The sequence below is a fragment of the Aulonocara stuartgranti genome (genome assembly GCF_965226115.1).
Source record: "Aulonocara stuartgranti genome assembly, chromosome: 8".
Lineage (NCBI taxonomy): Eukaryota > Metazoa > Chordata > Actinopteri > Cichliformes > Cichlidae > Aulonocara > Aulonocara stuartgranti.
This window is the reverse complement of record NC_138959.1, coordinates 1,181,316-1,205,078: the sequence shown is the minus strand read 5'-3', so window position 1 is coordinate 1,205,078 and position 23,763 is coordinate 1,181,316. Positions and strand designations below refer to the sequence as shown.

Below are 23,763 nucleotides of genomic sequence, written 5' to 3'. Positions count from 1 at the left end.
ATTGGGGAAAATGATCATGTGACTGCGACCTTTATTAGCAAACACAAGAGGGTCATGAACAAGTGGGCGGAGCTTCACTTTGACTAGCCTGGGATTTGTGCATCAGCTTGCCCGGTGATATTGATAACGGTAACGCGGTGTGACATCATTTATAACGAGGTCCCGACCAATCAGCATACAGATGCTTGTGGCATGGATGCTCACGTGTGACGCCGCAAGAATTTACGAAAGTCAGAGGAAAGAATCAGACTCACAGAGAGCGAACAGGAAGTCGGCGGGTCCACTGAAGGATCTGCAGACACACCTGAAGGACCTCACTGACTCCAGATCAGAAACACACAAACACCGAGAGACCGCCAGGTTCTGCTGAGGTTCTGCAGGTCCGGTGAACGAGCTGAAGACGAGCAAACTGCAGGTGGAGGTGAAGATGGAGGCTCTGCAGGGTGAGGCTGTTTGTTTGGGCGGAGGAGGAGCTGCCGTGTGGTGTTTCGGGCCTTCGGGACAAAGATTTTCCGCTCAGAATACTTCAACATGAAGATGATGTGAAACAATTCAGGCGGAGCCGGCGAGGACGGAGGGACGACAGCAGGCCGGGGAGCGGGGAGGAGGTGGGAGGAGGCATGGAGGGCCTGAGGGAGAATCTAAAACAGCGTTTAGCACTCGGCTGACCTTCACTCGCTCCTCGCACTCCTTCCTCTCTCCTTGTTCTTTCGCTCCGTTTGCTCTAAACAGCTTCCACTCGTTTAACCGAGCCTCGGGAGAGAGACGCCGTCTGCACGCCGCCTGTCTCACCATCAGCTGACCTCTGACCCCTGAAATCACAAAGAGCTTCCTGTAAAGGCTCATTCCACTGATTTCACTGCTGATACCTGCAGACAGCGAGCTGTGGATGAGAACACCTCCTGAACAGCTGTTTCCATCTCTGAGGATCACTCCTCCTCCTCCTCCTCCTTTTCTTCTTCTTCACATCTAATTCATGCGCTCACACCGAGCTGCAGATACCTGCAGCAACATACGAGCTCGACATCTGCGGCAGCTCATGACGCAGAGAACCCGGAAACAGCCACAGCTGCTGTTTTTGCAGTTATTAAACGTCTGCCTTCGTCTGTCGATCCTCTCAGAGCTACACGGTCTGATACTTGTCTGTGATCCTCTTCATCGCTCCGCTCAGGTCAGGTGAACAGTCTTCATCGCTGTATGACAACGTCGGCGATCTTCTCGGCTGTTTCAAAATGAAGCTGCTGTTTCACATCACTGTGTGTCAGGCTGTCACTCACCGATCTCTGGTTTCACTTTTTAAAACTCTGGTCTCGGTCTTTGAATGCGTCACCTGAGCCTCACAGATTCGTCAGCCCAGCCAAACTCACTCGCGCTGCTCTGCCGCCACCTGCTGGACACTTTCAGCCTTACGCCGAGCAGCTTTTTAAAGCCGACACAGGAAGTGACGAGATCAGTTCTGTCCTCTGGTGTGTGCTTTCAGTGTTGGACTTCTTTAAAGCATTTTATAGACCTGAAAATATTATTTCAGTGCCGTAAAAATGAGAGCCGTCTCCCTGCAGTCAGGAACAACTGTTAAAAGGAACACATCAGCCCTCTTTTTACTCAAGCAGCTGAATTACTCGAGAGATAAAAACAGGAAAATAGAAATATCACAATTACCACATTATTAATATCATTATCACGGGTCATTAGCAGGCGACACAGATTGATTTAAAAAACCTTCACAAGCATCTGGTCTGCATGTAAATGTGGAGAAATGCATGAAAACACCGAAAGCACCATACTCGATAAACATGAAGTCAAACATTTACAGCTTTCAGTGAAAATCACAGTGACGACAGATAAACACTCAGTGTGTTTTACCAAAGAATAAATAATATTAACTACTGTCATTATAACTTATTCATATTTTGTTACTACGTCCAAGCTGCCTGTTCTCTCTGCCTCCCTCCGGTCTGTTATTTCCTCCTGCTGTCTGCTGTTTATGTTTTATTCATGCACGATGTCATTGTATGACAGTAAAGGGCTATTCTATTCTATTCTATTCTATTGTATTCTATTCTATTCTATTCTATAAGAACGATGGATCGAGAGATTCATTTATCCAACAATTGATTGAAAAGCATCAAAATGAAATATTAAAAGGAACCAAAGTCGTTAGAATTTTATTTGGAACAATAAACATGACAATAAAGTCCAGTAGAAGCAGGAAGTATGACTGTACTTGACTTTGAAGTAATGAAAGGTGTCATTAAGTTTAAGCTGCACATATGTAATGAAAAAGTGCGTTTGTGCAGAGGTGTGTGCCTCGGTCCACAGCACTGTCTGGAAGCACAGCCAGGTTCTAAAGGAAGAGTTTGGACCAGGGTCCATGTCATGGATGGAAAGGTTCGACGTCATTCTGCTTTTAAGGACGCATTTAAAGTGAACTGCTCTCTACTAACCTGCTAGCTTTAACGAAAGGATCATTACAGTATTCGTAACACAGATTTTTCCTCATCTGAGAATTAAAGATTGCAACTTTCTGGACAATAGAAGTAAAAACAAAATGCACGAAACGATGTTTTTCTCTTCCTGTGAAAAGAAATTTACACTGGAAAGATTTACAATCGTGGAGATGATCAGAATACAAAATATGTGACGTTTGAAAGCTTTCTCCAACTTTTCCTGCCTTTAAAAGTGTTGCAGAAGAAGAAGGCCTTAAAAGTGTCAGAGGGACCAGCAGCATACGTGCAAGATAATTGTAAATAATTAAATAGAGTTTATTTATGTATTTCAGGACTGCTGCTTGGGTTGCTTGATGAACATGTTTGTAACTTAAAGACTGTTCAGTAAAAATAAATAAATAAATCTTTTCAATTCTCTTCGAACCTCGCGAGACAATCACCTCACCTTAATTGGATGGTCTGCCTCACGTCACAGTATTTGAAATTGAGGCGATCCTAAAAATGTCAAATCAACACGCGAAACGTCAACAAGTTCCGCTTCAAAATAAAAGTAATGTGCCGTTTTATTTTTTTTCTTCGTTTCTCTTTTTAACCTTGAATGATAAGCCTTTATGTTAGACTTACACATGTATGATTTTATTTGATTTAAGTTTGTGTTTCACGTTTGGCTGCTGTGATGCAGGAAAGTGACAACTTTCAGGACTTTGAAGTTTATCTAAATGGAGTGAATATACACACTGAAATGTGTAATTATTATAAAAACACAGTAAAAATATAACCTTTTCTTTTTAAAATTTCAAAATCAGATGACTTTTCTTCTTTTTAGGGTTCAAGAAAAAGAAGAATCATTATGTGTTCACACAACAGATTGTTATTTGGTAGCTCTCAGCACAGAAGAGACACCGCCTTTTACACGCGCGCGCGCGCGCACACACACACACACACACACACACACACACACACACACACACAGATATTTGAACATATATATAAACATATTCAGATACACACACAAAAATAAGGCGGAAGCGAAACCGTCAGTGCTTTTATTGTGAAAAGCTGTTTCCGTGTCATACCGGAAGCGGTGGGCTTGATGCTGAGAGCTTCATGTTGCCGGTCAGCAGAAGGTCAGCCAACAGCAGCAACAGCAGCAGCAGCGGATAGTTGTCGGTCAGGTAGCACGAAGTTAACGATCGATCGGTTAATCGGCTCCGTTTGTGCTCTTTGGGCGGGAAACCGGCAGCTTCCGGTCAGTGTCTACCAAACTAATGCTAACAGGCTAACTATTAGCTGCTAGCATGCAGTGCGCGCACCCCATGAAGAAGAGAAGTCTGGAGGCGGAGCCGCGCAACTCCAAAGCGGTAAGACCTGAGGAGGAGGAGGAGGAGGAGGAGGAGGAGCAGTTTATTAGGAGTAGCCGGGGTCATCAGAGTTTTTGGACAAAAACAGTAATAACTTTATTTAAACAGTTTACAGAGACACGAGCCAAACAAAAACCATAGAAGAAGAAACATCAGCGAAATAAGAGAACTACAAAATATAAAAACTACAAAGTGACATCAGTCCTGAGCCTCTTCAAGTACATCAAGTACATCTGCAGGAACATCTGCAGCTTCTCGGTTGCTTGGAGCTCTTATTTGAACCTTCAGATGTGGCTCTGTTCCTCTGATCTTCGTACCTCAGCCTTTCCTCCTCGTTCCCTTCATTAAGAACGGCTTCCTGATGGGCTAAAGGTCCAAATCATCTCCCGGGTCCTGTGTCGGGTCTTCAGAACCCGTTCCTCTGCCGTGGAGATTTTAGGCCTCACACTTCTTCTGTCCAGCTTCCTAAGAAGTCGAAGCGCACCACGCTGAGATAAGCAGAGCTTTCAGCTGACAGCTCTCTGGGAGTCGCACTTTCTCCCTTATCTTTCCTGCTTGGCTTTCATGTCCTTTGTATAGTCTCGCTTATTCTCTAACCCTAAGAGAGTCTCCCAGACTTGTTCTCTAAAAACCTAAAGAAGAAATATGGATTTGATCAACTGGTCCCTTAATGGAATTGACACCCTTGGGAGAGCCCGATTGTCCTGCGGAGACGTTTGCTGCCGGATACTCGATGGTCGGTTGCGTCGTGTGTCTGACGACGCTCGATGGAGGACAATGAACGACATCTACCAATTCAGAACCACGATAACAGAGTTCTGGCTGATTGGAGCTGGTTCAGCTTATTGAAGAACAAGAAGCGGCTACAGCTGTTCAAAATCCCACCAGGCTGGCCGACATGACAGACGATGGGCAGGGCTGTGAGTAAGACTGTGTTTATTGAACGCAATATGGATACGATCTTGGAGAAGAACGGGAATTGAGAGACCTGGTGACCAGTGACGGACATTAGACCAACTGTAAAATTGGAAGCAGTTTGTTTGCCCCAAAACAGCTGCCATCTCCATCATGAAGATGCTCAGGGCACAAGCTGACGGGAATAACAAAACTCTCCTTTAGATAATAAGACTGTTTGTTGTGACTCTCTCCCTCCTCATTCAAGGCCGCCCGTGTCGACCGAAGATTGTTGACTTTTGCTTAACCTTTCTCTCGGCTGAACACACGCATGCACACGCACACACACATGTGCATGTACACTGACACAGAGCTTCATGGATTCATTAAAGAAACGGGAACGCTGACGTGTTTCTGTGACGGGAAACAACGGGTCAGAGGGGACGTGAGACGCTGCATGTAGAGGTAACTCTGTATGTGAAGTTGGGGTTTTGAAAACATGTTTAGCACAATCTTGTGTCGGTACAACTGTTTGCTTGTGTTGGGAACATTTTGCTTTTTGCATAAAGTTGGCTGATGGCAGCACGTGAACATCTGCTTTGCAGGCTCGATGAGGAACAGCTGCAGACTCCAGCATGTCGGTCTGACACAGTCCTCGTTTATAAAGTGCGTTACAAACACCAGCATCACGGCCAACAGCTGGATGTTCCTGTTTGAGTGCAGCCAGCCAAACAGCCACTTCCTGTTTACAGTTTATCCTGGTTTAACATGGACTCACTGCTGCAGCACCACAGTGATCCCCTCACACTGCTGTTTACTTTCCTCAGGTATAACATAAACTAATGTGAGCCTGTGAGCCCGGCCAACCAACCGCGTGACGTCACACTCCGTGCTGACAGAAGATGGCGCTGAACATGTTTTTAACACTTGAAGCACTGATTTCTTAAAGCCAGCGTCACAGACAGAGTGACAGCTGTGGGAGTGTCTGAGAGCAGGTCCGTGGGGTAAAGGAGGTGTGCACCACTGCGTGTCTCCGGGTCGGGTATGAAAACTGAGGGCTGACGGAGGCCACTCAGTGACTTCTTCATGACCTCTGTGGTTGCGTGCTGTACTTCTGGATTACCAAAACGCAAGTTTAGAAGGAAAGTGACACACCTGCTTAGCCCCACCCCGTCAGTGAGGTCACAGTTTCAGGTGAGGTCCTCAGGTGTGCTGATGGTGCTGATGTTGGGTTTTTTTTTTCAGAAGCGGCTCTGTTTGGAGGCGGAGCTCCAGATGTCCGACTGTCCAATGGAGACGTCGCAGAGCAGTCCTGCGACCAATCAGCAGCCGGATCAACAGGTGAGCTCGTCGAGCTTCCTCTGACTAACACAAGATGTCATTAAGATGTGAGGGTCAGAGGTCAGCTTCAGATAAACGTGGTGGAAAGTCCTCACCGTGTTCAGCTGGAGGACAGGTGTACAGGTGCTGTTGCTATGGTGACTTGTGTGTGTATGCAGGTACGGCCCACACCTGTTCTGCTCTGCTGTCCGAGGTGTCTCAGAGGAGAACCGGTAAGACGCCGAACTCACGAAACATTTAAGCCCTGCCCCCTGTGGAAGCGAGGCTTACAGAGTCGTCTCTGTGGCTCCGTGATTGGCTGAGAGCCTCAACGGTGTCTTTCTGCCTTTTCAGGGTCACTTCAACCACATCATGGGCCTCTGAAGCTCCACCCATTCTCCTGCAACCAGCCGTCCAATCACATTGATGCTTCAGGTGCTTCACTAAAATGGTGCTGCTGGAAGATGTCATCAAGGCCCCACCCCACCTTCACATCGTTGTCAAGGAGACGGTTTAACGTTTCCATCCAGTGATGCATTCAGGACCAGCAGTACTCCTCAGACTTAAGTTCTGAAATCTCTGATGTCCTTGTGTCCCTGAACACACCACTGAGTGTGAGCGTTTACCTGAGCTTTAAGCCCACCCCCTCTCCTGTGTGATATGTGCAACAGTCCAATCAATGATCAATAACTGTGATTGACGTGGTGGTGCGTTCACTGTCTCCGTTTAAAGGGCTTTCACACGGTGAAGACTTGTGATGTGTTTACAGGAAAAATGCCAGTAGAATATTTTTTAACTCCAGTATAGAACCGACTGAAAGGCTTAACGAGGTGTTAATGAGAGTTTACTATAAGGGGAAGGAAAATCCATGTGGTTTTTCAAAATAAGAGTCTTCGTGTCTGTACATTTCTATTTTTCTGAGGCAGATTTGTATATTTTTTACTCTGAATTTGACTGAATGTAAAAGCAGCTCCCTATTTTTGATGACATCACTTCCGCTATCTGAGGCCAGCATTTGTACTGATTTCAGAATAAAAGCTTTGACTGTGAACAGCTTTGTCCCCCTTTTCTTTTGACTAAACCAACAAACAAGCTAAAGCGAGGAGAACAGTGATGATGGCAGCTGGGGCGTTTCAGAGAGCACGGTGGCGCCTTTAATGGTCAACGACCTTTGACCTTCATCGTGCTGGAGAAGTGTTGATGCTCTAGATCTCAGCTGAACATCGTATGTTTAAAGTGACTTTTTGTCAGCCTGGCTACAGAGCTGAAGAGAAACCTGGGGTTGTTCTTATTTTCTTCAATCAGTGATGAATAGTAAGATGTTCTGGCTTTGCGGAGGGCTTTCTTATAAAGCAGCAAACTATTTCTCCAGGCTAAATGATGATCCTCTAAATTTGTGACACGCCATTTCCTCTCCAGATTACGAGTCATCTGCTTTAGGCTACGTGTTTGAGAATTATACCACGGAGTCAGGTACTTCTGATTAGAGACCTTAGTTTTCACAGGAGCTACAGTATCCAGAGTCGTACGTAGTGAGGAGGTGAAATTATTAACAAGATGATCGACCTCTGTTGGAGCAGCGTTCAGATAGCTGCTCTGTGTTGGTACAGGGCATTTAAGATGATAACAGTGGGTGGATTATATTCTTAAACTTAGTTACAGCACTTTCAGAAAGACATCTACTGTCATCTTTTCCTAAATGTCTTTACAGGGAAAAGACTTAAAGTTCATGAAACTACAGTTAGAAAAAGACTAAACATGTAAGGCTTGTTTGGAGGAAACGCAGGAGAAAGGGTCTTCCGTCTAACATGCAAACCTGGGTTTGGAAAGCGTTTTGGAACAAACCTCGTCCATAGTCTAAGGAGCTGGGACTGGACCCGTTTGTCCTTAATGCACAGCAGGGTTCGAACCCCTCACACGAGCCATCAGCACGGTGGATGATGATCCGAGAGCAGCGTGAACTCCTCTGCCCACCAAAGCATTCTACATTCGGAGGCTGTCTGTCCCACAGCTGACGCTTGGACCAAACCGGGTCATCAACAGGACGATGACCCAAAAGAAAAGAACAGAGCTGCTGCTACGGTCCAGTCAGAGCTCAGAGAGCCGTGCATGAATGAACGCTGCAAACCTCGATGAGACGAAGCTGAGTGAACCACAGCAAACCATTAATGCTGATGATAATGGAGCTTCTACAAGCTGCTGAGTCACAGTTTGGTCCTCACAGAGCTGCACAGTCCAAATTTCCATATGATTGTAAATAAAAACCAGTTTCATCTGCATATAAATGGACTTTTTGTTTGAATTGTTGGGGAGCACAGAGGATGGAAGCAGAGGCCCTGCTGCACAGAGACAAATGTGAATTCTTCAAACTGTTTATTAAACTCAGAATTTGCTTTAAACTGTCAGCAGAAACAAAAAAAACATCAACAATTTGAAAAAAAAGGCAGGAGAAGAAACCGGAGTTGGCCCGCCCTCCTCCACCGTATGCCCCACCCTCCACCGCTATCGGCCACGCCCCCTACACAACTGACAGTCCCCTCCTCCTCCGATGTCGGTCATTCTCGCGGTCACGTTGGTTTGGCTCTCTTGGCTGCTGGAGTTTCACCTGTTCGGGTAGAAACACACCTGGTCAGTTACCTGTTTATCTTCAGCACTGATGACACAACTTACAATCAGTACTCCGAAGCCCACTCGGTGGTACACAGGACCCCACTCTGGGTTCCGGTTATGTTGCTACACGCTGGAACATTCAGAAGTTGCCATCCAGAGAACACATCCTGGACATGTCCTCCTTTCTGACCACAGAATGACCAAACTTTGAATAAAACAAATGTCTGTTTCCAAGAGCGACCATCTCAGGGCCAGGGTCATTTCCTCTGATGCTGTTATTGAGGTTGTGCAGACGTGGCCATTGATCACATGACGTTCGGCCGTCCGTCAGTGTTGGACTGAAGCTTCAGTCACACGGGCTTAGAGACGACCGTCTGTGAGGGAAATGAGTATTCCTGACCGTGAGTCCCGCTGCAGCCGGCTCAGGTCACTTCTTCAGGAAGAAATGTTTCAATAAACCCGAACATCCAGGTGACATTCAGGACGGACGTCCAGCACATGGACGTGTCTGATATCAGCCAGTTTCAAGAGGTGTGTTTGACTCGCTCATCATCACTTTATTCCACCGCAGCTCAATCGCCACAGAGCACAAACATCTGTAACATCTGTAAAGATAACCGGACTTAAACCTACCGTCTACTGAGCCCTGTGGCGCCTCCTGCTGGCTCCTCGTGGTGTAGATGATTCCGCTGGCTGTCCTCCTGGTTTCTGACCACAAACAAACAAAGTGTTTCGTGAGAGGGTTCGTGCTCGCTCACAGGTGCAGGTGCAGCACCGGGTGCTCACCTGCGTGCAGCAGAGCGGCTCTGCAGGTGGACGAGACGGCTTCTTTGGCGTCTCCGTCTGACAAACCGAACAGCAGAGCTCTGAGGAGGAGCATCAGGACCACAACACCACACGCAGTAACACACGCAGTAACACGCGCAGTAACACATGCAGTAGTACTGCAGTAACACACGCAGTAGTACTGCAGTAACACACGCAGTAGTACTGATGAAGGATACAGGTTGGTGACATCATACGGTCCTCTGAGCTCGAGAGCCTGCAAACAAAAATAAGCGTACTGAGCACGGCCACCAATCAATCAGCGATCAATACAGTCACCGATCACAGACCTTCTGAGCTGCACTGGACAGAATCACACTCTGAGAAAAAACACAAACACAATTTAGTCACGTGACAGGAAGTCGAGTCGTTGGTACAGGAAGCATTGGAGAAACAGCGCCACCTTTCCCTTGCAGCTCTCCATCAGACTGACGGCGTTGGCGATGGTGTAGCGCCTCATGGTGGAGTCTCTGATGGCTGCAGAGTACGACACCTCGAACACCACACCTCTGTCTATGGCCTACACACACACACACACATTAATAAACAGTCACGTGACGGTCGCAGTAATAATCTGGGTCACGATGCTCGGTCACCCCGTTGATTGGCGCTCTCTTGAAGAAGAAAGGAAGTTTCTCCGTCATCGGCACACAGATGATGTCGATGTCATAAACCATGCAGGCTGCCTGCACACACACACACACACACACACACACACACACACACACAGGGTTACATTACATGCATATGAGAGGTTTTGGAACTGAGCATCCAATCATGGTGCTGATGTGTGTATATTGTGTGTGTGTGTGTGTGTGTGTGTTACCACACAGCAGTGTTATTTTTACGCAGTGTTCAGGTGCAGCACGAAAAGCCAGATTTATTTTAAAAGTGTGCAAATAAAGCTGATGAAGCAGAAAGTCCTGCAGTCAGTGAACACAGCACAGTGTTTGCGTGTCAGTGAAGCTCACGTGGAAAAGTTTCTCTGAGGTTGGCTGGACAGCGAGCAGGTCGAAGCGACGGTACTCCGGAGCGTTCGGCCTCTGAAAACACACACACACCAAACCATGAATCAGGTTGTCACCCTTCAGATTATCATCCTGTAACCATGGACACGGTTGATGTAATCTGGAATCTCTTTAATTCAACTTTAGCAGAAACCACAGTTGCCTCTAACCACTCGAGTAATCCTGTAATCCAGATATTTAAAATGTACTTTACAGCTGACACAGGCCCCGCCCCCTCAGCACCCTGCCTTACAGATTGATTATGAAGACGTGATCGATGAGTTTACAGGTTTATGAAACGTCGGAGTTTACAGAACTCACAAAGGGACTCGCGTCTGACATCACCACCGTCAGCCTGTTCAGCACTCTGATTGGACGAGATCGACCCTGCACCACGGGCAGCTGATCGATCAGTTCGTTGATCGGAGTCGGGGTGGGGATCTCCTGCAGGAAGGAAGTGACACAAAATAAACATCTGAAGCTACGGATGCTTTTTGTTAAAAACTAGCCACAGATGTTTTATTTATTGATTGCTAATCAGACAGGTTCAACCTGAATATTAATTCCACGGTTTCTGTACTGTTCCTGAACGCAGCGCAGCAGGTGCACTCACCTGTTTCTTCTTGGCTGTGGGCTCAAATACGTAGTTGAGGGCGATGGTGGAGAACCCGACTGCAGGAGGACAGAAACACATGTGTGAGGGCTGGAAGGTTTTCACCGTGCGATGCAACGCATCTGAGCAGGAGGCGGCTGATAATCACTGACAGCTGCATAAATGTCACGGACACACTCACAGCAAGAGGAACCTCTAAAACGGCCTGTTTTTTGAATGGAGTCTGGTGTAAACGCTGCTCACAGATTACAACTGCACCTTGGCTTACTTGATGCTGAGTCAGATTTCTGCGTTAAATCTTTTTCATTTTGTTTCAACTAAACTCATAAAACCGTTAAAAATTGCAGATTTTTGAATGGAGTCTGGTTTGGCTGTTGTTTGTTGTTTTGGGTGTAAAGCTGATCATTGAAACTTGACTGACAGGACGTTTCACTAATAATAAAGTGACCGTGAGAGGCTGAAGACATCAAACCCTCCTCAGTGACAGGTGGAGGGCATCAGAGAGGAGGTGAGACTGGTTCAGGTGTTACTGAGAGATGAGATCAGTGAGGATGAGGACATTTACAGGAGGAAGCAGGAGTGGAAACTCCAGCAGAACAGCATGAGAGAGCAGAGGAGGGTGAGGGCAGAGGTAAGGAGTGAATGTGTTGTTCACCAGATTTACACTGCAGGTAAAACTCCTCCCCCTACAGCCTTACCTGTAGTCAGCCTGCAGTCCACAGCCACACCCCTTCCCCATCTGTCACTTTCACTCACAACCAGGTTCAGACACAAACGAGAAGACTCCACTCAGCCAGGTCTGCTGGACCAGCCGGCGAGCACCATCAGGCCGACCCTCCTGGGTGATCAGCTAACAGTGATGCAGGTGGATTCGCTGGTGTCCTGGATTGTTGTTACCTGTTGTTACAGGAAGACCACAATATGTGCGTCTTCCACAGTGTGTGTCTGACAAGGTGATCGGCACCACAGGGGACCGTTCTCTCCCCTCCACACCACAGACTTCAGCCACTGCACACAGACCTCCATCATCAGTAGGGTTTCTGATGACTCTGCGGTGGTTGGATGCATCGGTGAGGGTGATGAGTCAGAGTACCGGGCTGTGGTCGACTCCTTTGTGACGTCACACAGAATCATCTGCAGCTCAACGTGGCAAAGACCAAAGAACCGATTGTGGACTTTAGGAGGACCAGGAAACCTGTGACCCCTGTTTCAATCCAGCGTGAGGACGTTGTGGAGGACTAGAAATACCTCAGAGTGCACATAGATAATAAACTGGACTGGGTTAAAAACAGCACTGCCCTCTACAGGCAGGGCCAGAGTCGTCTCTGAGGTCCTTCAACATCTGCCAGACAACGCTCAGGATTTTCTACGAGTCTGTTGTGGTCAGTGCATCCTCTGTGCTGTTGCACACTGGGCCAGCAGGTTGAGGGTTGCAGAAGCCGACAGACTCAATAAACTGATCACAAGGCCAGTAATGTTGTGGGGAGGGAACTGGTCTCCCTCAGGGTGGTGTCTGAGAGGTGGATGTTGTACCAAATAAAGACAATACTGGACAATACCTCCCACCCACTCCATGACATGCTGGCCAATCACAGGAGCACGCTCAGTGAGAGACAGATTATCCATAACGCACCTGCATCTAACACACTGTGATAGTTACAGCCTCACTATCAGAGGAACGAAGTCCGCAGGACAAGAGTTGCTCGATGTTAACACTTATACATTTACTGTGTGTAACTGATTATGGAGCTGTTTGTTCTAAGCTGTATTATGTTACTTAGTTCAGTGTGTTACGGCTCTGACTCGGAACAACTGCGACCATATAATTAAAATCATCAGTCTCTCGGGAATAGAGGGTACAGACTTTAGTTTACGTTTCTGCAAACCGCGGAGAAACCTTAAATTGACTGTTTTTGAATGGAGTCTGATGGAAAACTTCTTGCCTGCCCTTTTCCACCAGACTCCATTCAAAAAACAGTCATTTTTAAAAGCCGCTGGTCCCGGAGACAGGAGCGTTACGTTCCCGCGGCTGAGCAGCGGCAGGCCGGCGAACAGAGCGTTGTCTGCGGCCGCGGACACTCACGGTGAGCCGCCGTCTCCACGACGCTGCGCAGGTCGCTCCTGTCCGGGAGAAACGACACGTTCAGGTCCATAAACACAGCCATGATGCCTCCGTCCGCCGTTCCACCACGTGTGCGCAGCCGCAAAGACTGCTGGGAACAGCAGTCCTCACGTCACAGCCGGAAGTAGCATTAAAGTCTTTTTTTTTTTTAAATTAAACTTTATTTATAAACAACAGTATAACATACAAGGCACCATCATTAATCCGATTATGTTACATCCTCGGTTGAGCATTATAGCAAAACAAACAAACAAACAAAACGAACAAAAAAAAACCCCCAAAACAACAACAATAAGCACAAAGTTAAAAGAGTTAGCACAAAAAGAAAGAACAGTCATTGAAGGATTCGAACCAAAGGCAAAAACTAACGTGCAAAAAAAGGGCAGTCGAGATTATAAAATAGGGAGGTTTTTTTTGTTTTTGTTTTTTAACATAGGTTAAACTCTTTAAATAAAACAAGTTTATGGGCTTTCTTGTTATTCACAAGTTTCAGCGATTTAGCCCAGAGTCTAAAGTCATTCAGCCATCTGTTTATACATGGTTTAGCTTTAAAGTATCTGCATTTGTGAATAAAAAATTTTCCCATTAACAAAATCGTCCTAATCAACAGGTCAAAATCTGCATTCTCAGCAAGTATTCCAAACTTTATTACTGTCACCGTCAAATGTGGTAACTGAATTCTCCTGGACTGTAGCCAGCTCCACATGTCAGTCCAGAAGGAGTGCACTGATTCACAGTTGAAAAACAAGTGATCCAGACTTTCAATATCATTTTCACAAAATGTGCAGGCGTTCACATCTAAATTAAATTTCCGTCTTAAGAATTCATTGGTTGGATAAACCTCATTAATGATTTTAAAGTGAACCTCTTTTACTTTAGGGGAAAGAGGAAGTGAAATATATTTTTTTCTTATCGCCTTAACCTCCATGGTCTCAAATTCTTTAAGGATATAATTTCTTTTAACCGGATTAGGGCAAATTTCGTTGATCAAAATATTCCTGATCACTTTGTTTGTAAACCTGCTGTCACCAAATTCAACTCCAGCTATGCAGAGCTGCCTCAGTCCAGGAGAAATTTTAGAGTGCACAATATCTTCTTTTATCATTGATCTCAAAGGGACTGGAATGGCTTTCACTAGGGATTTATATCTCTTAACAGTACATCTTACATCAAATTTCTCACAAAACGTCTCATGTTTTAATAAGATCCCATTATCATCCATAAAATGAGCTACAGCCCAAATCCCTTTAGATCTCCATTCATCCACGTACACAGATTTCCTACACAAACGGATATACCTGTTGTTCCATATAGGGGTATTGTGAGGAGTAAAGTTATGTTTGTAGATTAATTTCCAGTAGAGAAGGACCTGCTGATGGAAAGCTGAGAGTTTAACAGGTAACGAACTGCAATCAAAGTCACAACGTAACAAAAAGTCTATTCCACCCATTTTGCCAAAAATCACACTGGGAATAATGTTCCAAAAGGAATTTTTGTTCCTAATGAAAGATCTTAACCATTTCAATTTTAAGTAGCATTAAAGTCGTTTTTACCGCACTGATAGTGATGGGAATTCAAGATCTTTTTAGAGAACTGGGTCTTTCGGCTCCCAATGGGCTCTTTGGGTTGTTTTGTTGCTTTAATTAATTTATTATCATCAACAATATAAAAATATGCACAAAAGGAATTACTAATGTTAAAAAAACGTGGTTTTATTTATTTATGTTTATATATAAATATATAGGGTGGCCCCTGGAGACAAAGAAGAGGGAGAAAGAGAGCCAAGGACAACAACAAGAGACAACATCGTCACATTAGAAAGGTATAGTAATCATCCACAATTATTTTCAGTTGCAGATGATAAAGGATTCAGAAAGTTTATTCATGCAGTGAATAAAGGACTGAATAAATAAAAGTATATTTACGGTGGCCCCTAGAGACAAAGCACGTACAAGCTCCAAAACACATTTCTAGCGTTAACTGAACTTCCGATACAGAGCTACCTAGATCACTTAAATTACACAATTGAAAGCATATGTGTATTGTTTGGGTATGTAATAATAATTAAAAATAATAATAATAATAATTTTTAAAAAAATGTTCATTTACCTGTTACTTCACACCAAATCCGGTCATTGGTACTTCCTGGCTTGTGTAGCCAGTAGGTAACAAAAGCTCAACACTGCCCCCTAGCATCCTGGAGCACGTCTGTTGTGATTTTACATGTTTTGGAGTTTGTACGTGTTTTGTCTGTAGGGGCCACCGTAAATATACTTTCATTTATTCACTCCACATAAAATGTAATAAATAAATCATATAATACAAAAACCAAATATGTACATTTCAACTTTTAACTATTTAAATTTTCAGCTTTTCCTTTTAAACAAATTTAAAGTGAAACAACACAAAACACTGCAAACCACAACACAATTAAATATAAATTAAAATAAGAAAACAAAAAGAAGATGCACATTCTCTGTCATACAGGCCTGGGATTATTTTTTGGGAGAGTGTTTTCCTGCTTGGAATTGCATACATAGGATTCACTGCATGGATAAACTTTCTGAATCCTTTATCATCTCCAACTGAAAATAGTTGTGGATGATTACTATACCTTTCTAATGTGACCTTGTTGTCCCTGGCTCTCTCTCTCTCTCTCTCCCTCCCGCTCTGTTCCTGTGCTACTGCGAGTGTAACTATCGCCCCTCCCCCCTCTGCTCAGCGCAAAGCACAAGGCTCGCGTGCAGAGTGAAGCGGAAAAAAGTGAGAGAGTGTGTGTGGGGGGGAGAGAGAGAGAGAGAACCCCCCCCCCCCCCCCCCCCCCCCCCCCACGGCTCGCGATAAGGAGCCAGTCGCCAGTCGCGTCGGTCACTTCAAAGAGTCGGCTCTAAGAGCCGTTTCGCTCGCGACCGACACATCACTATTGTCTGAAGTGAAAATTGAATATGAAACCTTTATTTATTCAAACTGTGAAACACTGGAAATAAAGTTTAAACAGACAGTTACTGATGGATGTTCAGCCCTGTCAGAGCCACGCTTGTCCACAGTAACCACACTGGCCCCAGTACAATAATAACATTCAAATAATGACGCAGCAAACAGTGACATCATATCCCAATTATGTTCATTATATCACATTAATGTTTTCTATCGTCTAATTAATATAATATTATACTTTACACACAGTTTTATTTTTAAATACATTTACATTTTAGTTATATCATAACTGATCATAAGCGATGAATTACATGCATGAATCATAATATAATTATAATTCCTGTAAGTGCGGTGTTTTTCCTGCAGGGGGCGGTAGTTTGCTTGCTGTTATTGTCGTCAGCAACATGAAAATATGAGCAGAAGAAGAAGCTGTAGCGTCAGCAGCTCCACGGGAAAGAAAGAGACTCACACCAGACTCCGTTCAAAAAGTGGCCGATTTAAGGTCAGAGCTGCAGCTTTAATACAAGAACTGTGTGTGTAACTGCAGACGGTTACTGCAGGTTTCAAGGTGGAGGCTCCCACTGCTGTGGGTGGAGTTAAAGGGCAGATCACGTGGTGATTGGCTCCAGCAGAGTCCAGGCCGTGATCAGCAGCTTTTACAGCAGCTGGTTGGTTATTGGGTGAGTGGGTCTAACCTTTGATCTTGTTATTCTGAATAACACAGTACATTTGTTTCCAAGGCAACTGACATTAAAACAAAATGCTCCTCTCCTTCCTGCACTGCATGCTGGGAGTGTGAGTGAGTTTGTTTGGGCTGTATTTCAGAAGTTTACACCCTGTGGTTGTTCATTGGTTAAAGGTAAGATAAGTTTATTTCACTGGGTTGTGTAGAATGAGGAGTTTGAGTTAACAGTTCACTGTTGAGCTGGACACAGACCAGAACATGGCAGAGAACGAATTAACCCAGGAATTAAAATATACTCATGAGTCAAAGTGACGAGTGTCACTGTAACAGCAGTGATAAGGTCAGCAACATCACCTGTGGGCTTCATCATCGGACCATCGTGCAGCAGTAGCACCGCAGCGGTGCTCGCATTAACAGTTCAGTGTTCATGATGAGATTCTGTTAAGCTTTTAGTCTTTTTTGGAGCCAGTGGGTGTCGAGGAAAATCCCTTGAAGTCGTTAACTCAGTGGGAAATCAGGAAAACTTGAATGAGAATCTTTTGTCTCTATATCAGCTACAGGAGGGAACAGTGGACTCTGGGAAATTTGTTTTTCCAGGAAACTGTTTTTCCTGCTCCTCCACCACTGCAACAAAGCTTCGTTACTCGGTCCTCTGCAGTCCAGGTGGTGCGGTGCTTTTAGCAGCAGGTTCTCCGAGAGGCAGCTGGAGGTTCGTGTGCAAGCCTCCGCTGCAGAAACGTAGTGGCTCTGCAGTGGGGGGTGTGGTCCATGGGTCCACCCTGCTACATTAGTGGGGTGGATGTCCCAGCTACATCACTCCAGCAGCGGCGCTGAGAGTGCTCATATTCCCCTCCCAAATACAGCAGCACAGCAGCCTTTCCAGCTTTCTCATTGGTCAGGCAAAGATGGGATTCATGCTAACTAGGAGAAAGAAAACGAGGTCCACAGATGTTGACCTCCAGGGTCTGACTGCTTATGAAACGGCGGCACATCCACATGTTTCTGTGAAGACTGAACTCTGATGCTGTGCGTCTGTGAACACGTGCAGTAATATTTTCCCCTCTTTCTTTGTGTAACTGTTGACAAAGAGTTGTTTCAAAAGTCAAAGGTCAGAGGTCAAAGGTCTCCTCCTCTCTGAGGTCGTCAGTCACAGGTCCACACTGTCGGACTCTCTGGTGTCAGACCACAGACGCCGTACCTGAGCGTTTGTCCTTCAGAGAATCAGGTGTGGAGGTCATCTGCTGTCACCTGTCTGCAGGTAGGAGACCCCGCCCACATCAGAGCCATGCTGAGACCTCTGAGGCTCCTCCTCTCAGGCCTGAAAACGCAGCCAAGCCGCTGCTGCTCCAGCTTCGTGTCCAGGATGAGGTAACTCGTTATTTTGCTCGATTACTGATCGATCAGTCGGTCGATCGATGGGCTGATCAGCTGATCTGTCCTTTCAGGTATGTGAACAGGCTGAAGGAGGACGACGAGGCGTGCGCGGCGGCGCTGAAGGATGGCTCCATCTTCCTCTTCCACCGCTTGTCTCCTCTGCTGCGACGCCCCGACACCAGAACCTTCAGCCCAGCAGCTTTCACCTGCTCAGGTACAGAACCGAGACCGAGCGAGCAGCGCTGAGGACCTGACAGTCCGGTGACATTCCTGCTGAGACGCTTTTTCGTGTTCCAGATGTGCAGTTGGTCCTACAGAGGCTCGGTTCAGACGGGTCGCAGCTGAAGGAGGCAGTTCTGATTGGCTGTTCTGAGCAGAACCAAGCTCAGTTCTGTCTGGATGTCGGTGAGAACGATTGAAATCCAGATCCCTGCATTGTGAGCTCGCCAGCGCCATGTTCCTGACTCTGGAGGTTCTGGTCTCTGTTCAGGAGAACTGGACCAGGCGGCGGTGGAGGAAGCCTCAGGGGACCTTCATCGATCTGAGGAAGGCCTTCTTTCTGCTGCCCGCAGCTGAGGCGCCTCTAGTGTCCAAGGTGAGTGACTGCAGCTGACCTCTGATACCCACCTGTTCGGTTCTGGTACCAAATCAGGAACGTTTCAGCACCGTCCCACCAAACCGATACTGATACCGCCCCAGTAGAAGAGTCACACAGTAGTCTGTGTGTCCTGACCCTGCAGGGTCAGGCGCTGCTGCGTTGGCATCAGACCAGCAGGTTCTGCGGCGCTTCGGGCCAGCCGACTCAACGAAACCGAGCAGGCAGCCAGAGGTTCTGCAGCAGCAGCTCCACCGTCTACTACCCGAAGGTAACGTCCTCGGTGCAGAACTGAACCAGAACCGAGCCGGGTCTGACTGTTTGTGTCTACAGATGTCTGCGGTGGCGGTCGCTCTGGTGTCTGATGGGAGTCGGTGTCTGCTGGGCCGCCAGCCATCCTTCCCACGTGGACTCTACAGCGCTCTGGCCGGCTTCTGTGACATGGGTCAGACTCACCCGTGTGTGTGTGTTTGTGTGTGTAGAACTCACCCGTGTGTGTGTGTTTGTGTGTGTGTAGAACTCACCTGTGTGTGTGCGTGTGTGTGGTCCCAGGTGAGACTCTGGAGGAGGCGCTCTGCAGGGAGGTGGCGGAGGAGGTGGGTCTGGAGATCCAGAGCATCTCCTACAGCTCCTCGCAGCACTGGCCGTTCCCGCACAGCTCCTTCATGCTGGGCTGCCACGCCTTGGTTAGCCCCGCCCACACTCAGGTGAGCTCACAGGTGATTATTGAGGTTGTGTAATCAGGACGAGGAGAAGCGAGCTCGGAGCTCCTCGTACTCAATGATGTAGTGTCATGTGACCTGCTCTCGTTTCATGTGCAGCTGAGCGTGGACAACTCAGAGCTGGAAGATGCTCGCTGGTTCACCATGGACGAAATCACCCGCGCCCTCCAGGTGAAAGCTCCGCCCAGGAGAGGCGACCCCCCCATCATCTGGCTTCCTCCGAAACACGCCCTGGCCAACCGCCTCATCAGGGAGTGGGTGGAGCAGCAGCGGCAGAGTGAGGGCGGAGAGTGATGGAGGCGGAGTTCCAGTCGGAGTCATCAGATCACACCTGAAACACGGATGTTTCACCTCCGCTCCTGAGATCTCACAGTTCAGAAGTCCATTCAGATTCTCTGATTTTAGCCTCCTTCACAGATCTAACCTGTGATCTTATTGAAAGAAACTTTTAATGTGAAAAACATTCAGTCAGTCACGACAGGAAGCAGCTCGTGGTCTCTGACCTGCTGATGTTTCCTCCAAACTGGTTTTAATTTTCAATAAAAATCCCAGAATGGAAAAAAGCTAGTGCTCGGTTTCTTTTGTCTGAGAAAGAATCAGCAAACACCAGCGTTCACTCATCAAACGTCCGATTTAACAAACGAGCTGTCCGAGGGGCATTCGAGGCCGCGGTGGCTCACCTGTCCAGGTTTACCTGAGGGCTCGCAGGACAGACATGAACTCGGGTGGAAGAGAAACATTTTCACTGCCCTGCTTCTGCTCAGCTTTTATTTTGGTATTTCCTGTGAAACACTGGAGGGGCGTGATTGATCAGTCTTCTTCTGTGGTATCTGTCCTCCGGCTCACTCAGGATAAAGCAGTTTGTGATGACAGGTTTGCTCTGCTCGTCCTCAGAGTGTGAGGAAGCTCCCAGGATAAATGAGTCAGTCTGGTTTGTGAGATTCGTATCAGGACGATAAATAAATGAGACCGACCGCCCTGCGTGCAGCTTTGACCCAGAGTGGCAGCACTGCTGAGAGCTAAACATGGTCTTCTCTGTACACCAAAGATTTCTGTTTATCCATCATGTTTCTGATTGGATGGCTGTAAATGGAAATAGAGCAAAACGTTTTTTATTGAAAGTGTTTATTTGTTTGATTTTTAGATGAAAAAATAAATATTTAGCTACTCGTTGGAGGCACAAACCGTAACGTGTAACCTGATCCAGCCCAGAAACAGGCGGAACGACAGTCAGACATCCGTGAGCGCTGTCCGGATCACAGTTAGAAACGGAAGCTGCTTCCTGTTTGAACCGGAAGCCAGAGCAGCTCTTGGTGCAACCCCCCGTGTAGTTCGGGTCTGTGGGTCGGATCAGACTGGACTCTCGGTTCTTTCCTCCGAGCCCTCTGTCCTCTGAGTAACCGCTGAGAGCGGCCCGAGGTCCCGCTGATGGTCGGCAGGGCTCCGCGGCCTGTCAGCCCGCAGGATGAGCTTCTCCGCCGGCCTGCACACACAGCTGGCCGCCGTCATGGAGTCCCTCGTCCACGCTGCAGTGGCGGAGCTGAAGAAGCTGGTGGAGGCCGGAGAGGAGCCTACTGTGCTGGCCAGAGAGAGGACGGAGAGCCGCGAGAGGATGGTGAGGAGCGAGGACTGCCTGGTCGTTTGTTTTAATCAATTTTAAATCCTGCTTTTTATTTGTTTTTGTTTCTAATGTCTCTGTAAAGCACTTTGAATCACCTTGTTGTTGAATTGTGCTGTACAAATAAACTTGCCTTGGTGTGGTGGTGTGACTGGTTGCCCAGTGTAGCTGGTGTGGTGGTGTGACTGGTGGCCCAGACTGTAGCTGGTGGTGGTTGTATAGTTTTGACCGTTGTCATGGTGACGGGGTGTGACCTCTGACCTCAGGTGCTGTTCGCCTCCATCATGGAGACTCTGGGGAACGAGGCTCTGGGGAAGATCCTCAACCTGCTGGATGAAGTCGGGCTGACGGCGGAGCCACCATCGGGCCGCGGCGCCCGGCGACTGCAGACGAGCGTACTCAACGTGCTCAGCAACGCCCATATAGGTAAGTATTGGCCCCGCCCAAAGACTCCACCCCCGAGCCTCAGTGACATCACCCTCACTGTGTTATGTTTGTGGCAGAGCTCGAGCACTCGTATGGACTCCGGCAGCAGGGCGGTGACTCAGCCACGCCCCCTAAGGTAAGCCTGCTGCTCTGGCTCACCTGTGCTGCGTTCACTGACCGTGACTGAGTGTATGTATATGTGTCCCTGCAGACCAGTTCGAAGGAGGAGGAGCAGGAGACGCCGCTGGTGCTGGCGGTCACCATTAAGGACGAGCACGGGAACATCAACCTGGGCGCAATCGCAGAGAGTGAGTGCTCGACCGCGGCAGGAAGTATGCCCGCATGTGTGATGGTCTGATCAGCTGTGCTTATTCTCTCAGGAGCCGAGGTGGAGGCGGCCCCACCGGACGAGTCGGAGCGGCTGTTGTCCCCATCGACGGTGACGAGCCCGGCGGGCTTCGTGCTGGAGAGCGTCACCTGGAAGTACTTCACATGCACAGCGTGCGGGAAGTCCTTCTCATCTCAGAGCAACCTCAATACGCACCTGCGCGTGCACACGGGAGAAAAGCCATTTTTGTGCAGCGTGTGCGGCCGCGCCTTCCGCCAGCGGCAGGGCATGCAGAGCCACATGCGCACGCACACGGGCGAGCGGCCCTTCGAGTGCCCCCAGTGCGGCAAACGCTTCTCCAAGCAGGGCCAACTGAAAGCGCACGCCGTCGTGCACACGGGCGAGAAGCCGCACGCCTGCGACCAGTGCGGCCGCCGCTTCAATCTGCCACAGAACCTGCAGCGCCACAAGCGGACGCACGCAGGCGCCAAGATCTTCGTGTGCAAGGCATGCGGGAAGGGATTCACGCGCGCCGTCACGCTGCGCACGCACCAGCTGATCCATAGCGGCCAGAAGCCGTTCAGGTGTGAGCAGTGCCACAAAGCTTTCCGGCACGCCGTCAACCTCAGGAACCACCAGCGCACACACAGCGGCGCCCGCCCCTTCGCCTGCGACCTCTGCGGGAAAAGCTTCCGGCAGGCGGTGAACCTCAAGATCCACCGCCGCACGCACACGGGCGAGCGGCCCTTCTGCTGCCGCCAGTGCGGGAAGACGTTCAGCCAGCAGAGCAGCCTGATCTCGCACGGGCGCACGCACTCCGGCGAGAAGCCGTTTGCGTGCGGTGCCTGCGACAAGAAGTTCAACAACAGCAACAGCCTGAAGCTGCACACACGCGTGCACACGGGCGAGAAGCCGTATGCCTGCGACGTCTGCGGCAAGAGCTTCAGCCAGGGCAGCCACCTGCGCACGCACAAGCGCCACCTGCACGCCGGTGGGAAGCAGTACATCTGCGACCGCTGCGGCAAACGCTACGCCGACCAGCGCAACCTGAAGCTGCACAAGTGCGGCTACGCCTGAAGGGCCCGGAGGGCTTGAGTGTGCAGGGGGCGGGGCCTCTGATTTGGCAAACAGACTCTGTCCACCTGCTGCCTTAATGGGACCGAGCGCCGCTTCGGCTTACGCATGACGTCATCACTGAGGTCACTGTGAACACTGATAATACTCAGATGTGAACTTTAATTTGAAAAGGTTTTGATGACATGAAGTGACCTTTCAAAATAAAAGAAAACGTTTATTTTTGTTCTGAAATGTTTGTTTATCATTTTTATAAAGTGACGTAAGAAGACAAACATCCTGCAGGACGGATCCATGAAGAATAATAATAATAATAATAATAATCAAAAAGTGTTGGTGATCAATCTGAGGAGCACGAGGTGAGCGACTGTAGCTTCCTGTTTCATCAGCAGGTGCAGCACACCTGTCAGCACATTTCTGAGGCCCATCCAGAATAAAGTATAAAAAGTTAATGAGAAAAATAAATGGTAATACTTTAAAAGGTGGGGGCATGGTCACAGAAGGTGGTTTGGGTGTGATGTCAGCGAGAGCCGCACAGAACGCCGCCGTCCTGTGAATCGCAGGTGATCAGGCTGGTCCCTCACACCAGCACGCCTTCAAACACTCAAACTTTATTAGCACAGCAGCTGTTTCATACATCCACAGCTCCCTGATCCACCAAGTGTGTGTCTGATGTCAGGTTAGCCCTCCTTTATAAAGTCAGCTGTTGGTACAATAATCAATGTGACTGGTCAGCTGTTGGTGGCCCCGCCCCTTTATGTGATGGCCAGCTGAGCGCCACGTGAACCCGGGGGCAGAGAAACTG

General features: G+C 47.9%; 5 protein-coding genes across 5 annotated transcripts in view; 3 read left to right on the top strand and 2 right to left on the bottom strand.

Moving 5' to 3' along the window:
• Positions 1–23,763, bottom strand: part of LOC309713057 (uncharacterized protein) — a gene marked incomplete at both ends in the record, with an annotated part of 115,407 nt that overhangs the window by 21,441 nt on the left and 70,203 nt on the right. The window lies entirely within an intron of this gene.
• On the top strand, positions 3,505–7,073 carry LOC309712598 (uncharacterized protein). The gene is made up of 4 exons (XM_082543502.1): positions 3,505–3,808; positions 5,948–6,043; positions 6,202–6,255; positions 6,377–7,073. Exons 1-4 carry the CDS (start codon positions 3,746–3,748, stop codon positions 6,404–6,406), a joined length of 243 nt encoding a protein of 80 aa, XP_082399628.1. The 5' UTR covers positions 3,505–3,745; the 3' UTR covers positions 6,407–7,073.
• Positions 8,377–13,305, bottom strand: rpp30 (ribonuclease P/MRP 30 subunit). Its single transcript, XM_082543363.1, has 11 exons — positions 13,161–13,305; positions 11,078–11,136; positions 10,786–10,908; positions 10,429–10,500; positions 10,054–10,143; positions 9,861–9,977; positions 9,748–9,777; positions 9,637–9,674; positions 9,419–9,498; positions 9,266–9,340; positions 8,377–8,627 (listed from the first exon to the last, which is right to left on the bottom strand). Exons 1-11 carry the CDS (start codon positions 13,240–13,242, stop codon positions 8,590–8,592), a joined length of 804 nt encoding a protein of 267 aa, XP_082399489.1. The 5' UTR covers positions 13,243–13,305; the 3' UTR covers positions 8,377–8,589.
• Positions 16,265–20,112, top strand: nudt13 (nudix (nucleoside diphosphate linked moiety X)-type motif 13). The gene is given in 10 exon segments (XM_082543273.1): positions 16,265–16,638; positions 18,080–18,189; positions 18,267–18,409; positions 18,493–18,600; positions 18,686–18,716; positions 18,718–18,790; positions 18,936–19,061; positions 19,124–19,235; positions 19,343–19,497; positions 19,612–20,112. Coding segments are annotated over 10 exon segments (1,143 nt in total). The 5' UTR covers positions 16,265–16,548; the 3' UTR covers positions 19,807–20,112.
• LOC309712468 (uncharacterized protein) lies at positions 20,329–23,192 on the top strand. Its single transcript, XM_082543272.1, has 5 exons — positions 20,329–21,127; positions 21,397–21,556; positions 21,634–21,692; positions 21,768–21,864; positions 21,937–23,192. Exons 1-5 carry the CDS (start codon positions 20,978–20,980, stop codon positions 22,959–22,961), a joined length of 1,491 nt encoding a protein of 496 aa, XP_082399398.1. The 5' UTR covers positions 20,329–20,977; the 3' UTR covers positions 22,962–23,192.

What these genes read in the sequence shown, in the direction of transcription:
- LOC309712598 (XM_082543502.1), top strand. Translation starts at nt 3,746, where the DNA reads ATGCAGTGCGCGCACCCCATGAAGAAGAGAAGTCTGGAGGCGGAGCCG. An exon ending in AGCCGCGCAACTCCAAAGCG is followed by an intron (nt 3,809 to 5,947) that starts GTAAGACCTGAG and finishes TTTTTTTTTCAG; the next exon opens with AAGCGGCTCTGTTTGGAGGC. An exon ending in ATCAGCAGCCGGATCAACAG is followed by an intron (nt 6,044 to 6,201) that starts GTGAGCTCGTCG and finishes GTGTGTATGCAG; the next exon opens with GTACGGCCCACACCTGTTCT.
- rpp30 (XM_082543363.1), bottom strand. Translation starts at nt 13,242, where the DNA reads ATGGCTGTGTTTATGGACCTGAACGTGTCGTTTCTCCCGGACAGGAGC. An exon ending in TGTCCAGTGCAGCTCAGAAG is followed by an intron (nt 9,675 to 9,747) that starts GTCTGTGATCGG and finishes TTTTGTTTGCAG; the next exon opens with GCTCTCGAGCTCAGAGGACC. An exon ending in AGCCGCTCTGCTGCACGCAG is followed by an intron (nt 9,341 to 9,418) that starts GTGAGCACCCGG and finishes GTTTGTGGTCAG; the next exon opens with AAACCAGGAGGACAGCCAGC.
- LOC309712468 (XM_082543272.1), top strand. Translation starts at nt 20,978, where the DNA reads ATGAGCTTCTCCGCCGGCCTGCACACACAGCTGGCCGCCGTCATGGAG. An exon ending in GCTCAGCAACGCCCATATAG is followed by an intron (nt 21,557 to 21,633) that starts GTAAGTATTGGC and finishes TGTTTGTGGCAG; the next exon opens with AGCTCGAGCACTCGTATGGA. An exon ending in ACTCAGCCACGCCCCCTAAG is followed by an intron (nt 21,693 to 21,767) that starts GTAAGCCTGCTG and finishes GTGTCCCTGCAG; the next exon opens with ACCAGTTCGAAGGAGGAGGA.